The sequence below is a fragment of the Simochromis diagramma genome, unplaced genomic scaffold (assembly GCF_900408965.1).
Source record: "Simochromis diagramma unplaced genomic scaffold, fSimDia1.1 OVJJ01000361.1, whole genome shotgun sequence".
Lineage (NCBI taxonomy): Eukaryota > Metazoa > Chordata > Actinopteri > Cichliformes > Cichlidae > Simochromis > Simochromis diagramma.
The window spans coordinates 6,408,424-6,427,054 of record NW_024386860.1 but is presented as its reverse complement, the minus strand read 5'-3'; the positions used below and the strand labels follow the sequence as shown (position 1 = coordinate 6,427,054).

General features: G+C 38.4%; 2 protein-coding genes across 7 annotated transcripts in view; one reads left to right on the top strand and one right to left on the bottom strand.

The window, feature by feature from the left end:
- Positions 1-7,677: 7,677 nt before the first annotated feature.
- On the top strand, positions 7,678-15,058 carry flot1b (flotillin 1b). Of its 2 annotated transcripts, none has more exons than XM_040030145.1 (13): positions 7,678-7,750; positions 8,396-8,446; positions 8,826-8,901; positions 9,140-9,230; positions 10,438-10,581; positions 10,758-10,877; positions 11,564-11,659; positions 12,043-12,195; positions 12,282-12,463; positions 12,548-12,593; positions 12,768-12,905; positions 13,336-13,500; positions 13,595-15,058. In XM_040030145.1, exons 2-13 carry the CDS (start codon positions 8,404-8,406, stop codon positions 13,622-13,624), a joined length of 1,284 nt encoding a protein of 427 aa, XP_039886079.1. In that variant the 5' UTR covers positions 7,678-7,750; positions 8,396-8,403; the 3' UTR covers positions 13,625-15,058. The 2 variants fall into 2 exon arrangements, with proteins under 2 accessions (XP_039886079.1, XP_039886078.1); XM_040030144.1 differs by having other exon boundaries at positions 7,686-7,821.
- Positions 15,059-15,340: 282 nt separating this feature from the next.
- ddr1 (discoidin domain receptor tyrosine kinase 1) overlaps positions 15,341-18,631 on the bottom strand; it is a 49,089-nt gene continuing 45,798 nt past the window's right edge. For all 5 annotated transcript variants that reach the window (XM_040030140.1, XM_040030139.1, XM_040030142.1 and 2 more), the window contains one exon: positions 15,341-18,472. In XM_040030140.1, the coding sequence (XP_039886074.1) occupies positions 18,332-18,472 (141 nt within the window). In that variant the 3' untranslated portion in view covers positions 15,341-18,331. The remainder of the gene's footprint in view (positions 18,473-18,631) is intronic.

The following is an 18,631-nucleotide window of genomic DNA, read 5'->3' as shown; positions in this document are numbered from 1 at the left end:
ATATCGCTGGAGCGTTTCCAGAGCTAGGCTAGGGTTGGGCGTGGCCAGACACCGCTGCCGCAGACGGGGATTGGCTGAGCGGAGTAGCACGGAGGAGGAGGAGGAGGAGCCTCACAGCTGCAGATCTGGGAGTGGAAATTAGATATATGGATTGACCAGAATGTTACCAGCTGGTGTCTGGAAAAAAATGCCAGAAAGATACATTACAGTTGTTTTAGCTACCAGAGGATGACCACAACCCATTACTGTATCTGCTTCTGCAGAGGAAACAGATGAAGTGGGGACAAGATGGGGTCAGCCTGTTCATCAGGACTAGCTGCTGAAACAACAGCATGTTGAAGCCTTTCTCTAGCTTCATGTTCAAACGAGCTGCAATACCTTACATATAGTTTACATATGTGTGTATTGCTGTACTTATTAGCCACCACAAGACAATGTGAAAATGCAAGGGTAGGAATTATTGTGTAGGAGGGGTGTGTGCCAGGCCTCTGATCCAAGCTCTCAGCAGATGATCTCAGGAAAACAGGAGCAAATCTATATATGTTTGGCAATGGATCGCAGAAAATAAACTAAACACTGTTTCTAAAGAATGATAATGTGTATAGGCTATGAAATAGTCTTGACAGATCTTTAGAAAATGGCACACTTTATTGATATTTTTACTCCATTGCATTGGTTCTATTCTTTATTTTCTTCCTTGTTCAAGACAGAAAGGACACTTTCAGCACATATGGGTAAATGACTAAGCATAATTGTTACTAGCTGTGAATGCATCTGCAATCAAATTTAGCTTCACTTTAGATTAATAGTTACTTAGCCCTGCAATGAATCTGTAAAAATGCTAAAATATATGTTTTTACAGTGTAGGGTGTATCCTGCCTTTCACCCTGCAGCTGGGATATTCTACAGCCCCATGCATCCCTGACTTGCACAAGCAATTAAGAAAATAGATGTGTGATGGTCGTACCAACAACCACACACTTGAAAAAATGTGGTAATATTCATTCAGACTCCATGTGGAGATACTCCTGAGGTGGGAGTGTAAAACCTTATATCTTACATTCTAACATTTAAGTTAATTAAGCAGTCGTTAAAGTTGTAATACCAAAAGTGAGTTCGATTCATTTGCTTAATCTATTCTTATTACACATTATGACACTACACTGATTGCACTGAATACTGTACCAGTAACCATTATATACATAATAAATTGTATTATTTTTCTCTATTTTTTGAGTTACCTGCAGGCTGCTTTCATCCTTCTTTGTTTGAGTAAAAGAGGAGGCTGAGGGTGGAGCTGGATTAAATACAGAGACTAATCAAAGGGAGTGAACTGCCTGTTGTGACCGCATGGTTTCGTTATATTAAATGTAGTTATTGTGGCGTTTGCCTTTGAATGTAACCCTTGTGGTGTCCTTGGATCAAAAATGGTCCCTATAGGTGAATGGCAAACAAGCACATGGGAATCCCGGGGACACCACAAACTTTCGCTCCGTTGTTAAGCAGTAGCTTTGAGTAGACGTCTGTTTCATGGATGTACCTCTTTCTCAGAGTAACTTATTTTCTTTATTATGTGTTTTTGATATTATTTTTGTATTTTGGGGGTATATTAAAACACATATTTTGAAAATTATACCTGTGCCTGTACATCCTTTGACTGCTTGGACACTTACAGGAAAGATATTTCATGAAGATATTATAGGAAAAGTTTCACTGCACAAGAGCCTGAAAAATGTGTTTTTTAATTTAATATCTGTATCACAAAGTGATCAAACAAGTATTTAGGTCTCTTACTTGGCTAAAAGTAATAATTCTGCTTACATAATAGTACAAAACAATGACTAAAAGTACTCATGCACAATGCCCCCTTTCAGAATCATATACATTTTCTAATCAGATCATTCATCATTACTGATTTATTAATATGTAGATCACCATTATATTGTCACGAGGCGGGGTAGTTTGTCCATAATAATATGCCCCAATGGCAAAATATATATTTTAAAAGCTGCAAACTAATAAGTAACTAAAACTTTAACATAAATGTATGCAGTATAGTAGCATTTTATAATACAGCCTATGACTAAGAGCACAATTCTGCTGTAATTACATCAATTCTTATTATGTTTAATATGTAAATATATTTACCTACCAATACTTAAGGGTCGGCACACTAGAATAAGGGGGTAACAAATCAGGTTTTTACAGGAAACAAAAACAAAACAATAAATGTACATTCTGCATATGTAATTTTAAGTAGCACGCAATTTGACTGTAATATTAATATTTCCTGATCTCACATTTTAAATACGTTTTTGGGGTGTGAGCTATGGAGTAGTTTAACTTTGCCGTTTTACATCTTAACATCTCATTGTTTTACCTCTTTATTTAATATCCATTATGTACCTGACAGATCTTCTATTATTCAATTGCCCTTTTACTTTAGCAATAATAATCTGATGAGGACTAAAAATAAATAAATACCATCAAAGTTTGCAGGTTTATGTGACATTATAATGATGGAGCCACTCCATAATATGGCCTGCGGCCTGAAAAAGTACAGTGTACATAGAATATAAGACGGGGAAATATTTTTTGTGCTTCCACAAAATTACCAAGAAAGTAGTACTTAAAATTGTTTATGCGGTAGTCATTATTAATTACAGTATAATCTGTGTTTCATTTTCTGTAAAATACCCAGAATTTAGGCACTACTTACAATTACTTACAGACTACTTACATTTACCAACACATTACTTTAATTTACTTAGAGACTACTTATATTTAGTTACAGTGTCATTATTTCTTTGTTTGCTCTAAAACCTGACTCGTTAAGCCCTTCTTCTAGTGTGCCTACCTTTAAGGATTTGCAGGTAAATATAATTACATAAAATACATTGAATTTCCATTTAATTAGAGTACAATTAAGCCCTTAGTCAAAGGCCATATTATAAAGTGTTACCCTGTCTACAAAGTACAACATTTTTATCCAAACTATAACAGAGCAGAAGTAAAAAGCTTATATGCAGTAAAAGTACTTTAAAACTGTACTTCAGTAAAATCCATGAATAAAGTTAATAAGTTGGTCTAGTCACATTTATACTGTCATTCAATGGCTCTGGACACTTTGACACTAACAGTACTCTTGTCCAATCATATTTCAGGTATGACAGTGCCACCCATATATTCCTGCCTCTGGAAACACCTCTGAAGCCCACATTTTATAAAATGCATCAATATAGAGTCTACTTAACAGATGCCTTTGTTGGTATTTGAAAATTTAGGATTGGGTATTTTGTCACATCTTAATTCAAGCAATGGTAAACACTGCCCACTAGTGGAAGTAATGGGATTAACAGACACACAATTTATCAACAAGTGCAAATGTGCTTAGATAAACATTTACAGGGGCAACAGCTTGCACATGCCAGCTGCTCTTGTAGGAATAGTCTGAATTCAGAATACACAGTATTGCCTGTTACACAGATTACATGGCTAAGAATTCTTCATCTTCTTTTTAAACCATAGACTGTATGTTTATAAGTAGTGGCAAAAGTATTTGCCACTTTGATAGCCATGGAATATTCATGGTAGTTAATATTTGCATTTAAGAGACAAACTAAAGATTATGAACAAGTTATGGGTTTTTGCAGGTTATTCCTCACATGATGCTCTCCGTATATTATATTGTATACAAAAATGCACTTGCAATATTGCAAAAATTAAGGTGTATTTGGCAAATGAGCAAATGAGAAACACTAAATGTAGCTGGACTATTAACTTGTTTTAATTTTTATCATCTTTAAAATAGTTTCGATTTTGTTGCCCACCTTTGGATAAAAGAATCTCTATCAGTGTGGCTTTATTGTGCAAATTGTTACTCTCATATCTGAATACTGTACATAACACATACCAGTGTACAGTTATTCCAAGTTATTATTTTTTAATTAGCTGCAAATGAGTGAATGTCCCCGTGTTCCAAGTAAATATTTTGACCTGTCCAGGTATGTTGTTAATCAACTTAAGATAAAATATACTTTTTAAAAAATAAAAAATGTTAGAAAAATCATGTGTTACAGCAGCCAAAATGGTGAAAAACATAGACTAGATTAAGTACAGTACTGTGAAAAAGTCTTTAGCTACCCCTCATTTCTTTTCTTTTCTTTTTACCATCAACCTATCATTGAAGAATCAAAAAGGCTACTAACTCAAGGAATGAACCAGTGTTGTGTCGACACATACAGACAACCTTAGGCACTTTGTTACTAGCAGCCTGTTGCAAAAACATATCATTTGTTCACTTTTCTTCGGTCAAATCTATGAAATGTGCCAAAGATAACACAGTTTTATGGGCATAAAATAATATTTTTACACCAAAAACCCGAATCTCAAAAAGCTAATAGCTGAAATCTTGGCATATCTCGGCATGGTGTGCAGTGTGTTCTTTGAAAAAGTGACAGAACTGGTCAATTGGATGGCAAAAAAAAAAAAAAGAAGTAGTAGGCCTAAAAACAATACAGAACAGATGAACAATATTTTAAAATCATGTTCTTTAGAAATAGGAGAATTATATTGGCAGCCTAACATGGGACCAGACAGATCCAGACCTTCAGCCAATCGTTTACTCTTTGCTGACGTCTGGACAGAAATGGTCTCAGTGGAAGGATGGCTGTCAAGAACGGGAAATGGAGAAAAAAGGATGAGGTAAAAATGCCAAATTACACAAGAACTGGACTGGAAATCAGGGCAACGGGTCTTTTAGAATTTGAATCCAGATTTGAAACTTTGGTTCAGATTTTCGTTAGTGTGTGCAGAGTAGGTCAGGAAAGAGGTACAACAGAGAGTGTGAAACATGGTGGAGGCTCTGTCATGGTTTGGAGCTGCACTGCAGTCAGTGGTTTTGGAGATCCTGACAAAATTGATCGAATTATGAACAAAGAAAAGTACCATTGGATTTTGACCCACCATGCAATACACAGCTCAGACACTTCTGATTGGCAGCAGCTTCATTTTTTACCATAACAATGATCCCGAACTTGCTGCCAATGCAATAAACACATAGCTAGACAGAAAAACATTAACCATTTAATAAGATTAGTCATGGATGTGTCTCCCCAGAGCTCCGACCTCAATAATACTGAAGCAGTGGGAGATCATCCACAGCCAACATCCAAAGAAGAGCTTTGAAGCCTGGAGAACTATTCCTGAAGACTACTTAAAGAAATTACAAGATATTTGCATAAGAGAGTTCAAGCTGTGAAGAACAAAAGGTAATCATACCAAATTTTGACTTGAAACAGGTTAAATTTTACAATTACAATGTTTTCCCTGCAAACCTTATTGGCATGTATTTTTACACGTTTCAGTAAATCCTTGCACCTATTTTCTATTTCCCAAGCAAAACATGTAGAAACGTACCGTAGAATAACTCATCAAAGTAAAAAAAGAGCCATTCATCCCTTTTTATAACCACTGTTTCAGAGTGGTGTGGCCTATCCCTTTGAGAAAATAGGGATCACCTTGGAGTGGTTACCAGTCTATAACAGAGAGAGACAGAAAAATAGAATAGAAAATAGAAATAAATAAATAATACAATAAAACACAACGTAAAAAAAGCTTAATTTAATACCTTGACATAGTTATTAAAATTTTGGGTTTTCTCAATTGTACGTTTTTGGGTTTTTTTTTTTATTTCATTTTGATGTTTTGTTTCTATTTCAGTTTAGTTTCAGTCAGTTTCCACATAGGATTTTCCTGTTGTTGTTTTTTTGTTGTTGTTTTTTAAAACAATTGTTTGAAAATGTTGAATTTTAGTCTAGTTTTTATAAGTCTCAGTCTTGGTTTCAGTCTTTTTAATTATTATTATATGAAAGACATACACTACCAGTCAAAAGTTTGGACACACCTTCTCATTTAATACTTTTTCTTTATTTTTTCCTACTTTCTACATTGTACATGCATGCTGAAGACATCAAATATATGAAGCAAGATATATGGAATTATATCAAAGAAAAACTTGATAAATAACTCTAAATATGTTTTAGATTTTAAATTCCTCAAAGTAGCCATCCTTTGCTTTGTTGGCAGCGCTGAAAACCCTTGGTCTTCTCTCAGTGAGTTTCATGATGTAGTCACATGACACGGTTTCACTTCACAGGTGTGCCTTGTCATTTGTGGAATTTCTTGCCTTCTTAATGGGGTAGGGACCATCAGTTATGTTGTGCAGAAATCAAGTTGGTACACAGCTGACACAATTCATATTATGTAGGGAACCAATCAGCTCAGTAAAGAGAAACGACATCATTACATCATTACTTTAAGAAATGAAGGTCAGTCAGTCCAGAGAATTGCAAAAACTTTGAATGTGTCCCCAAGTGCAGTCACAAAAACCATCAAGCATCCGAGTCACCAGCCTCAGAAATCACAAGTTAGCAGCGCCTCAGATTAGAGCCTGGATGAATGCCACACAGAGTTCCAGTAGCAGACACATCTCTACATCCACTGTTCAGAGGAGACTGTGCAGATCAGGCCTTTATAGTCAAATAGCTGCTAAGAAATCACTACTAAGGAAAAGCAACAAGCAGAAGAGATTTGTTTGGGCCAAGAAACACAAGGAATGGACATTAGACCAGTGGAAATCTGTGCTTTGGACTGATCAGTCCAAATTTGAGATCTTTGGTTCCACCCACTGTGTCTTTGTGGGATGCAGAAAAGGTGAAATGATGGCCTCTACATGCATGGCTCCCACCATGAAGCATGTAGGAGGAGGTGTGATTGTTTGTGGGGGTGTAGCATCCTGTAGCAACATGACATCCCATTCGGTTTGCATTTAGTTAGACCATCATTTATTTTTCAACAGGAAAATGACCCTAAACACAGCTCCAGGCTGTGTAAGAGCTATTTGACCAAGAAGAAGAGTGATGGAGTCCTGCGCCAGATGGTCTGGCCTCTACAGTCACTAAAATCCACGTAAATCCATTCGAGATGGTTTGGGATGAAGTGAAGGCAAAAAGGCCGAAAAGTGCTCAGCATCTCTAGGAGTTCCTAGAGATGCTGTTGGAACTCCTAGAGGACTGTTGGAAAACCATTTCAGGTGACAACCTCATGAAACTCATCGAGAGAATGCCAAGAGTGTGCAAAGCAGCATTCAAAGCAAAGGGTGGCTATTTTGAAGATCTAAAATATAAAACATGTTTAGAGTTATTTCACACTTTTTGTTTACTACATAATTCCATATGTATTCATTCATAGTTTTGATGCATTCAGTGAAAATCTAGAATGTAAATAGTCCTGAAAATAAAGAGAAACTGGTCATCACAGGTATTACTGTGAAAAAACAACTTTTTAAAGGTGGGTGACTCACCAGCATGTAGACATCCAATGTCTGAATAAACATGTTCATCATTGCCTCATCAGGCAAGTTGTAATGTTTTTAACCAAAATTACAAATACTAAAACTAAGAATATTTATTCTGTTTTTAGATTTTTCAAAAGTTGTTTCTTTATTTCTAGTTTTAGTTTTTACTTTAAGTTAACTATTATAACCTTGTATCATGATATCATAAATTCTTTGCTAGATAGATAAATAGATATGGTGGAGGTGCAGTTGTCGCTCTAAGCCGCCAGATGACAACAGACACACTTACGTCACTGTCAGCGTGAGGATGGGCGTGGTCGCAGAGCACTTCCCACTCATCAGACATTTTTCTGATTGCAGTGTACGGGCAGCAACACTCTCACCGTCGCAACAGTAACAGTTTATTTTACTATTATCATTATTTTTATATAAAAAAGGTTTTCTTTTGATCTGACCGGATAACGGTAAGTTAACCGGAGTGCTCGTTTTAACGTGTTAAATCGCGGTGCTGTAGCGTAAACACTGGGCAGTTTTTTTTAACCCCCACGTTATCGACCCAGACTCGATTAAATAGCGAGATAGCGAATTTTAATACGCAGGTTAGGTCGCTTTCTTTAAAGTTTTTAATTTTACATCCAACACCCGTGTTTGGTTGCCATTATCGGTACTTTTTTGTGCTTTACGGTTGCTCCAGCTATTACATTTCACACGGAACTCGGACTTTCAGATTAGGGCTGTCGGGAGTGGGAGGAGCCCCGAGGGTCGCTGGGAAAACATGGAAACCTAATTAGGTTTAAATGGTTTAAACCGACATGAATAAAATATAGTTGGCAGCATAGGACTCATTGCCTTTAAATTAGCAATAAGACGCTGTAATAAAAATGATTTAATCTATATTTTGTGTGTTGTACTGGTGGATACATCCACCTGTCTCTTTATACATGTCATACATTTATTTTCTACTTTGAACATTTTTACAGGGAAAATCAAGTCCATTGGGTTTTTTTCTCACAAGTTTTTTGTGTGTCTCAAATTTAGGATTCAAGATGTTTTACACATGTGGACCCAATGAAGCAATGGTGGTGTCTGGTAATGGATTAATTATTGTTTCTGTGAACAACACATGAGAATATTCTCACCATAGCATCTGCAAGCTTTATTGTTGTTTAGAAACTTGCAGCTCAGAAGATCAGTGTAATAAACAAAAGACAGAGTAATCCTGGAATTGGATTGTTAGAGTGAAGTGTTGTGTACAAGTGTCACATGTGTCTTGTGATAAGGCCAAGACTTGCTGACAGTTTAGAGTAAGCTAGGAATTTTCCAATGGCGCAAGCTGTTGTGGATGAATTGCATGAGTCGCACTGTCATGAAAGGTTGCAAGTTCAGCTGTGCTCTCTTGAATCAGTTCCTGAATGAGTGACTCTTATTGGATGGATTTGTTAATGTTTGTTTTCCCCTCTTTTGTCAGGCTGCGGCCGTTCTCCACCTCTAATGATTGCTGGAGGAAGAGTGTTTGTCTTGCCGTGTATTCAACAAATCCAGAGGTCATTCCCATTTTAATTTTAATTTCCCTTGTGTAGTTTTTATAGCTACAACATTGCTGTGCAGTTCATCGTAGTGTGAAATAAAGACAGAGACCGCAAATAGGGAAGCTTGCCATTATCAGGGAAGCAATCTTAGTTTCTCCAATGTTACTGTTACCCTTGCTCTCAGTTTTTGAATCTCATCAGTTCCACCCTTCCTTTTGGTCTTTTTTTGTTTGTTTGTTTTTGGTCTAATCAGGATCACACTCAACACCCTGACTCTAAATGTGAAGAGTGACAAAGTCTACACCCGCCATGGTGTCCCTATCTCTGTCACCGGCATTGCGCAGGTATGCTTTGAGAACTTTTTTCAGAATTTGAAGTTACAACAGATTGGGAATAATTAGATGTCACATGGCACAAAACTGCCTTTAAAATCAACTCTCACAGTTTCAAGTGAATCTCATTATGATTAAAACAGAATTAATAAAGAAAGGTACAAGGCGAGGTACAGTTTAATTCACTTTTAGCAGTATATTAATAGTTATTTAAATCAACAGAGTAACTAGTTTAAGAACTTTTAGCTGATTGTGTGTGTGTGTGTGTGTGTGTGTGTGTGTGTGTGTGTGTGTCACTTATGGGGACAAAATGCCCGTCCCCACAAGTTTGGAAGGAAGTTTTTGAGGCTGAAAATGTGTTTTTTGTGTCAGGGTTACAATTAGGTCATGGTTAGGTTTAGGCTAGGGGTATGAGTTAGGCATTTATTTTTGATGGTTAGGGTAAGCAGCAAGGGAAAGCATTATGTCAATCAGATGTCCTCACTAAGATATAAAAGGTGTGTGTGTTTGTGTGCACGCGTGTGTGGTCAGACTCCAGAAAAGCTGCTATGTCCTCCTCCTGAGCTCTCAACTTCCTGCTCTAATATTTTTCCTTCCTCTGCCTCATGCTCTGAAAGCAAAAAGTCTGACTCCACTTCTACAATTCTGAGTAGAATCCTCTCTGCCACACTCAGCCCTCTGCTTCCTGAAGTATCAGCATGGGTTGAAAACACATTTTTAAGTCCCACTGATTAAAAGTTTATTTTGAAATGGTTGAAATTTTGAAATGGTTGAAATTACGGTACTTTTTTTTGAAATCCTGGTAAATTAAACTCAAGAATCTCATATTGAAGAAACAATTTCATCCTTAGCAATAGAAAAACAATATCTGCAAAACATGTATCACATCCTCACCTACTGCCATAAAATGTGGAAGCTGTAGAACAGGCCGTGTTGTCTATGACATCACTAGAAAGGATTTCGTTTTTACAGTACAGTAGGACTCATAAATTTGTAGGACTGCATAGTTTATGCTTGACATGTCACATGAACTCCACAGAAGACAAGAATGATTTGCTGGGTCTTAGGTTATAAAGGTTATAAACTGTTTTCTTCATGGTGAAATAAACATCTGTCTGTCTGTAGCACGGGCCACACAGGAAGCATTATGGAGGATTCATAGCAGTGTCTTAATGAGATCACATTAAACTGTGTTTTGTTTTTTTTGTTTTTTTCCCAGGTGAAGATCCAGGGCCAGAACAAGGAGATGTTGGCAGCTGCCTGTCAGATGTTCATGGGAAAGTCTGAGGCTGAGATCGCTCAGATTGCATTGGAGACACTAGAGGGACACCAGAGAGCCATCATTGCCCACCTCACTGTAGAGGTTGGTTCATTGAGGCCCTAAAATGCATTTTGCAGAACTTTTATGCACAAAATTATAATGTTTATTACTCAGTACTAGCACAGGGCATGCCTTTTTTTTCTTTTATTTATTTATTTATTTATTTATTTTTTACAGTATGTAATTTGACGTGTGCAAATCTTTATGTGTGTGTGCAGGAGATCTACCAGGATCGTAAGAAGTTTTCTGAGCAGGTCTTTAAAGTAGCCTCCTCTGACCTGGTCAACATGGGGATTGGTGTCGTCAGCTACACGCTGAAAGATGTTCATGATGATCAGGTATGCCAAGTCTGTTTGAGTACTTCTTCTTCCAACACTGGTGACAAGACTCTGACTGTAAAAACATTACAAAATACGCTGGAAGGGCATGGGGGATATGCTAAACCTTTCCAGCTGGCCATTGTCAGTTCCTCAGTGGGTGATTGAATGTGCATGTATAGGAAAAATAGGATTTTGTTTTAAATATGGCAAGCTGAAATAAAGCAAGCTTTGCGTGGAAAACCTGTAACGTGTGTTGGGGTCAACAGACAGCTTATCTACCATGAGATCTTGAATATTCTGTCAGAGCATTATATTTGGTGCAACAGGAAACGATGTATTGTTGAGTGATAATATGCGGGATCTGTGACAGACCACTAAAAATAAGCAAATTCATGCAAAAAATTGCCTCCCCAAAAAAGCCAAATGCTGATGGACTTGTGATAAATTCATTAGAAATATGTAGGTTTTCAAAGCGTTTAGTCTTTGATGATTTCCTCTGTTACTGTAATGCTCTTAAGTGATTGATATTGACTTACCCGACTCTCAGCCTGGAGCCATCCCAGTAGACATAAATGAGGCCTAAGTGCTTCTGTGGTAACGACATTACTCGTTTGTCTGATGTACTACTTTGCTTTTCAATGCCTGAATAAGGCTCTCTGGTAGTCGGTTGTCACTTTCTCTCCTTCTTTCTGTCTCTCCTACAGGACTACCTCCACTCGCTGGGTAAAGCCAGAACTGCTCAGGTGCAGAAGGATGCCAGGATTGGAGAGGCTCAATACAAACGAGATGCTGTCATTAAGGTAAATAATCGTCAATGTCATTCTGCCTGTTCAGTTCAGTTCATTTCAATTCAGTTTTATCTAGATTGGGCCACAACAACACAACAATAGTTGCCTCAAGGCACTTTATATTGTAAAGTGAAAACCCTACAATTCTACAAAGAAAACAGAGGAAACCCCAACAATCATATGACCCCCTATGAGCAAGCGCTTTGGTGACAGTGGGAAGGAAAAACTCCCTTTTAACAGGAAGAAGCCTCCAATAGAACTAAGCTCAGGGAGCGGCCATCTGCAAGGACCAGTTAGGGAGAGGGGAGAAAGACGGCACAATGACATGTACTGACAAGATGATGCTGATGAGCAGTACCAAATTTGTCTTTCTCTCCTGTACTGTTCATTTTCAGGAGGCACACGCAATGCAGGAGAAGGTGTCTGCTCAGTACAAGAATGAGATTGAAATGGCGAAAGCCCAGCGAGACTATGAGCTGAAGAAAGCAGCTTATGACATTGAGGTCAATGCCAAGAAGGCCGAGTCAGAAATGGCCTATCAGCTTCAGGTACGCTCATCATAATGCCTGGCCAAGTCCAAAATGTTGTGTTTTTATTGATGGTAAACTGGGAATTGTTGGAATTTCCATTTCAGGTGGCCAAGACCAAGCAGCGCATCGAAGAGGAGAAGATGCAGATTCAAGTGGTGGAGCGTACGCAGCAGATTACTCTGCAGGAGCAGGAGATCACACGCAAGGAGAAGGAGCTGGAGGCCAAGGTTAAGAAACCTGCAGAAGCTGAGAAATACCGACTGGAGAAGTTGGCAGAGGCCCAGCGGTGAGCACTAAATCATAATATTGCTTCTGTATAGTTTGAACTGAACAACAAAAAACTCATTCTTTTTTTTCCTTTCTACTGCAGTCTGCAGCTCATCATGGAAGCTGAGGCTGAGGCAGAGTCCATCAGAGTGAGAACCGCCCCTTTTCTGTCACAGTTTTTTTCCTACTGTTAATTTTCTCGTCACCTTACCTTCTGTGACTTTGCATCATATAATGTGGCATTATTTTCTCTCCTGCTTCATGTGACTACTGCCATCGTCACTCTTATCACAGTCTTTTCTGCTCTGTGTGTTGTCATGCAGATAAAGGGTGAGGCAGAAGCTTTTGCCGTGGAGGCTAAGGGCCGTGCTGAGGCCGAGCAGATGAACAAGAAGGCAGAGGCCTTCAAGCAGTACAAAGAAGGAGCCATGGTGGACATGCTGCTGGAGAAACTGCCTCTGGTCAGTTTGACTCTGATGGATGAAAATATCATGAATATTGTTTTTTATATTGGCCTTTCAACCCATTTTCATCAGCGCTAGTCCTTAATGTTGATTTTATTTTACTTCTCTTTGCATATAAAATTTGCAAAAAAAAATTTTCCCTTTTCTTTTTTTTTTTTACATTTTAAAATATTTTTTAACCAAATTTCAGTAATCACAACTCAACTGTTATTCATAAAAGGTATATTAATTATATACCTTTATATCCCAAAGCTTGATACATTGTTGCTTTAAACCTTTGAGATTTCTTTGAAATTGTGATTCTCTGCTCAGTTTTCAGAAGAATTAGCTGACTCGCATGCTTCTTAGCTCACGGATGGCACACTTTGAAGGTGCAAGCATATCACGCTCCTTCAGTGTACTAATTCTGATCCTTCTTGTTCTGCAGATGGCAGAGGAAATCAGCAAGCCACTGTCAGCGACACAGAAGATTACCATGGTGTCCAGCGGTGGCGCAGATGTAGGAGCCTCCAAACTTGCTGGAGAAGTGCTGGACATCATGACTAAGCTGCCGAATGCTGTAGAGAAACTCACTGGAGTCGACATCTCCCAGGTGCAGTTTGCATGAAAGGCAAACAGGCTTTGTAACAGACTTCAAAACAAGTACACATGTTATTTCATTCGTATTTGTGTTTTTGACCTCGCAGGCTGCAGGGAAAACCACCCGGGCGCATTGAGAAGAGTAATCAGGAGAGGTGTCAACAATATTTAGACAAAGAGCTCCACATCTCCTCGTACCTGTAACGACTGTACTGACTTGTAAACACTGTAAACCTTTCTCATTGTCTGTGTGAATGCATGCTTTTCACTCATGTCCTTTCCCCAGTCTAAACAAGGCTAGGTTTTTCTTCCCCTGTTGTGTGGTTTTTCTTTTCATGTCCCTGAGCTGTGCTGCTGTGCTTCATGCTGCAGGTCACATTGCAACCAGCCTCACGTGATACAGCGACTGCACAACTTCTGTCTTTGGCTGACAAAAGCCTCAGCTAATACGTAGAAGCCCAGTTTTTAGGGACTAGGTCAATGAACTATTATGTTTGTTTGTTTGTTTGTTTTTACTTTTTAATATGAAAATGTAGGAAAAGCTTATAGCCTTATTCTATTTTCTTTCTGTGCCTTTCAATTAATCAAATAATGCAAAACATACACTTTCAGGGAGCCCAACTGAGTATGCTGCTACACTTCTGCCACTGCTACACACCCCTTTATTAAATCTGATCATTCACCTGGAGGCTCTGAGCACGAGAGAAGGAGGTTCTGACAAAGTCAGACCCTAAAAAACAAACGTTAGCGCAATGTACATTCTACATTTAGACCACTGACTGAAATCTTGCTGAGAGCGTTTATCAAATCACCTCAGAGTTTTGTGTGTTGAAATGTTGTTAATATTTTTATGTACTAATCACAAAAGACTGAATGTCTCTTCTTTGTCTACTAGTTCATTGCAAAAAGACATAAGTGAGTCTCTTTGTAGTAATGGATTACATTGTTGGCAACAATGTTATCGGCTGGAACTGCAAGTGGGAGGAGTTTCTTTGTGTCTTGAAAGGAGGAGGGAGGAAGTGGGTGGTTGGAACAACTTATGGTTTGGTTAGGTTTCCTGTTAAAGCCAATGAAAGTATGTTGAACCTTTTGTTTTCTTCTTCACTGTAACTGCCTTTTTATACAGCTGTCATAAGTAAAGAAGGACCATCACGAAGTACTACTGCTTTGTTATGCGCGCTGCCTTGAGTTTAGTCGCCTTGTCTTTTCCTGCGTTAAAGTAGTGCAATTTTTTTTCCTAGTTTTTTTGTTTTTTGTTTTTTTAGAATCACTCCGCATTTTGCAACCAAGTGCCTGGTTAAACTCCTCAGGCATCAGTTTAAGACTAGTTAAACTCATCAGGGAACAGTTCCTCATATCAAACTGGTCTTAACCCAGTTTGTCACTTTTGAGGACGAAAGCCAGAATCCGCCTGTCTCCTTTGGTGCTTCCTAGTGACTAATACTTTCTTCTTTTTTTTTTTTTTAATGTTGCATTTTCAGCCTTTGTTGATATAGTGTGAAAGTTGGCTGCTTGTATCAAATATTAAACATCATCTATGTTAGACTTATAATAAAATATATTTCAATCGATGAAACTTTTGATTTTTTTTTGACAGATGGATTGGATTTATATAGCGCTTTTCAAGGCACCCAAAGCGCTTTACAATGCCACTATTCATTCACTCTCACATTCACACACTGGTGGAGGCAAGCTACGGTTGTAGCCACAGCTGCCCTGGGGCAGACTGACAGAAGCGAGGCTGCCATATCGCGCCATCGGCCCCTCTGGCCAACACCAGTAGGCGGTAGGGTAAAGTGTCTTGCCCAAGGACACAACGACCAGGACAGATGTAATTAATAACAAGCACACACTGATTTTGAAAAGATTAACTTTATTAAAACATCTACAAAAATAGACAACACAGTGAATTACAATAGCATCAACGTAGCAAGCGTTCTACACAAACACAGAAGACCCCCAGTTGGGACAGAGTTTATATATTAAATGAAATTGTAATTCTGTCCTTAAAATATGTACATACTGTGATTTTTCAGCTTCAGACAGAACGGGACAAAAATCAGACAACAAGGAGAGCCTAAGTACGTATAGTATATATAAAAAAATATGGGTTTAGTTAAACTACAGTGTATCAAAAAGGACTCGTATGGCACAACCATTCACCACCGGTGAATTTGTTACTTCATGATGTTGATCAGGACTGATTTACAGTGCTGCTCTGTCGGTTAGGTAGATGCACTGACTCTACCGCAGTCAGACTGGGTCATTCAATATAAAGTCAGCCAAATCTATATAGCTATATATATATATAAAAAGTTTCCACCTGACCCCTCTGAATCAATATATTTTTGGTACAATAATTCTATTTAACAAAGGCATGCAAAATATTACATTCATACCATAAATATTTTAAGAGTTGGTTAAAACTCAGTGCTTATTTTATTTGTTCTTTTTTTCTAATTTTTTTTAGCCACTTAAGTAAAAGAGACAGATGAAATGGGTGAAAAACATATTTTAGTTGTGATGTAAATATTAAATTGTTATTAATAAACCCCCACCGTCACAACCTGGAGCCAATACCTTGTATTTACTTAGCAAACTTTTTCTATAACTAATTTTAAGATGAACCTTGTGCAGAGTTTGCGTGTTCTCTCCCCTCTCTGGTTTTCTCCGGCAGTTCAAAGACGAGCGTGGGTTTGGGTAAGCCTGAATTGACAATAGGTGCGAATTTGAGCACGAATGGTTGTCTCTCTATTAGCCCTGCAACAGACTGGCAATCCGTCCAGGGTACATGAGTTGCCTGCTCAGTCAAGTTGACTATAGCGGCGCTGGATCAATCATAGCTCCAAAGCAAAACTACACTCATATAATCTGTATGCTATAGAGAAACAGAAATAATGACAAGCAGCCTGGATGCCTGGGTCTGATTTGCTCACAGGAGGAAAAAAAAAAAAAAAAAAAAAAAAAAAAAAAAAAAGTGCATTCTGGGTAATGTTTCAAGGCTCATATAAGCATGTGGATATAACAGATGAAAGTTTTCCTTTTTTCTTTGCTGTTGCTTCATTGTCTGTTCAGCTTGTGGCAGTTTTGTTTTGGCGCAGGACAACATGTTCCTTTCACTCGATCCAAGTTTTTTACCTCAGATTTTGACAGTTGGAATCAATTTTTTTCAGGTTTGACAGCGTTTTGTAACTATTCCCTGCACTTTTAACATTTCCACGTCTCGAAAATGCTAAAATGATAATTTAAATTAAAAAGTGTAACATCTGAACCCTCGCCTATGTACTTTGAGTTCCTATTATTTGGAAAATATTCATAGTATGAAGTATGTACAGTATAAGCATGCATGCCACATTTTTTGTACAAAAATATCTGCTGGTTCTGATGGGCTCAGGTGGGAGGCACTGATTACTTTCCATGGAATGACCCGCTTAATATCGGATAAGACACATAATATCCTTCTGAACAACGATTACAGTGATACATTTGGATGAATGGAAACAGATTACTGGACGACTAAACATGTCAGCACATTAAAAAAAAAAAAAAATGAACAGAAGGTTGTCACATATTTCAAATTGAAGTAACTGAGGATGCCATTCCATTTAAAAAATAAAATATTTTACATCTAATGGTTTGGCGACGCTGTGTTGGAGAGGATTTAAAAAAAAAAAGCATGTTTGACCTGCTTCTGTGATTCGCTTCGATCTCACTTTGGGGAAAGAAAAAAAAAAAAAAAAGCATTAGAATCCACATCAAAGAGGAATCATCACAGAGACGAGTTTCATCACAGCCGGGGATTCGTGAAGGGTTTAAAGTGCAGCTGGTTTTTGGAATTTAAAAAAAAAAAAAAAAAAAGTCTTTCCTTTTTGATGAGTCACAGCCAAAACACCCGAGCAGGCGCATCTGAAGTCCCGTCCACCGCCTGGCTGGTGTTCCATCTGCTTGGAAAAGCTGTTCCAGTTTGTGGGAGCAGCAAAGGTGTAGCAGAGTCTCCTCTTCTGCACCTTTTTCTCAGGTTTGAGAAGTTCATACAACCTGTTTTGTTTTTTCTTTTTAAACTGTGGCTCAAAGATGAAGTTCAAATATTTATTTTTGGGGTTTTTGACTACGACGTTGGTGTTGACTTGATCACATTGCAGAAATAGGGCTGCTGTTGTCTGGTCCACATCATTTCACATTAGTCCACTAAAACTGACAACTCTGGACGTGGGTCGCTACGTACGGATAAGGAGCTGAGATAAAAATGAAATCCATCACTGAGGTTCTAGCTCAGCCATGTCTATGTGCAGTAATTTATACATACTATAAGTACTGACACAATACCTGTCTGTGTGTGTGTGTTTCTTCTCTAGACATGAGGCATTTTCTTAAAACTTTGCGGGTCATGTGACCCACACCTGTCATCCTGTGTGGAGATGCTGAAAAAAAACACAATCATTAAACTTCATAACTGCTCCTGATTTCCTACGTTTACAGAGTGTTTCCTGTAACTGAGCTCCTTAACTCTACAGCACATAATCACCAGTCACAGAAACCCTCCATGAAGAAATTAGATCCTATGCAGACCGCACCCACCACCAGTACCACCACCACCCGCGAGAAATGTAGCTTAAACTATGTTAAGAGGAAGTTAGCTTTGTCTTTGGGGTCTGATGTGAAATTAAAACCGAACCAGCGGTCTCTCAGCCCCATCCACCCAAAAAGTACAAAATATAAAAGCGAGCAACCCGGTCTCCCTTTTCGTCTGCCCCATACGTGTAGCCACCACCACGTCTTCCCACTGTGGGAAGTATGCATGAACGCACAAGCCTTTTCTTCTTATTCTGCTCCTCTGCTTTACTTTACACCATGTTCATGGCGTCCTCCGTAAGAAAGGAGTGGATGTAAGCAAAAGATGGGCGGACCTTGCAGTCTCTGTTCCAGCAGCTCAACATGAGCTCGTAGAGACCCTGAGGACACACGGCCGGCCTGCTCAGATACACCTGTGGGAGAGAGGGAGAGGGAGAGGGAGAAAGGTGCAGGAAGAGATTAGAGATCAGAGGCATTGCGCTTTGTTATATAGTATATCGTTTCCACACGTGACAAAAATCCCCTGTTTTAAACATATGCAAAAGTTATGAGTTTTCTCTTATTTTGATTTA

Coding starts and splice junctions, on each gene's coding strand:
- flot1b (XM_040030145.1), top strand. CDS start 8,404: ATGTTTTACACATGTGGACCCAATGAAGCAATGGTGGTGTCTG. Junction 8,447..8,825: donor TGAAGCAATGGTGGTGTCTG/GTAATGGATTAA, acceptor CTCTTTTGTCAG/GCTGCGGCCGTTCTCCACCT. Junction 12,196..12,281: donor AAATGGCCTATCAGCTTCAG/GTACGCTCATCA, acceptor TTTCCATTTCAG/GTGGCCAAGACCAAGCAGCG.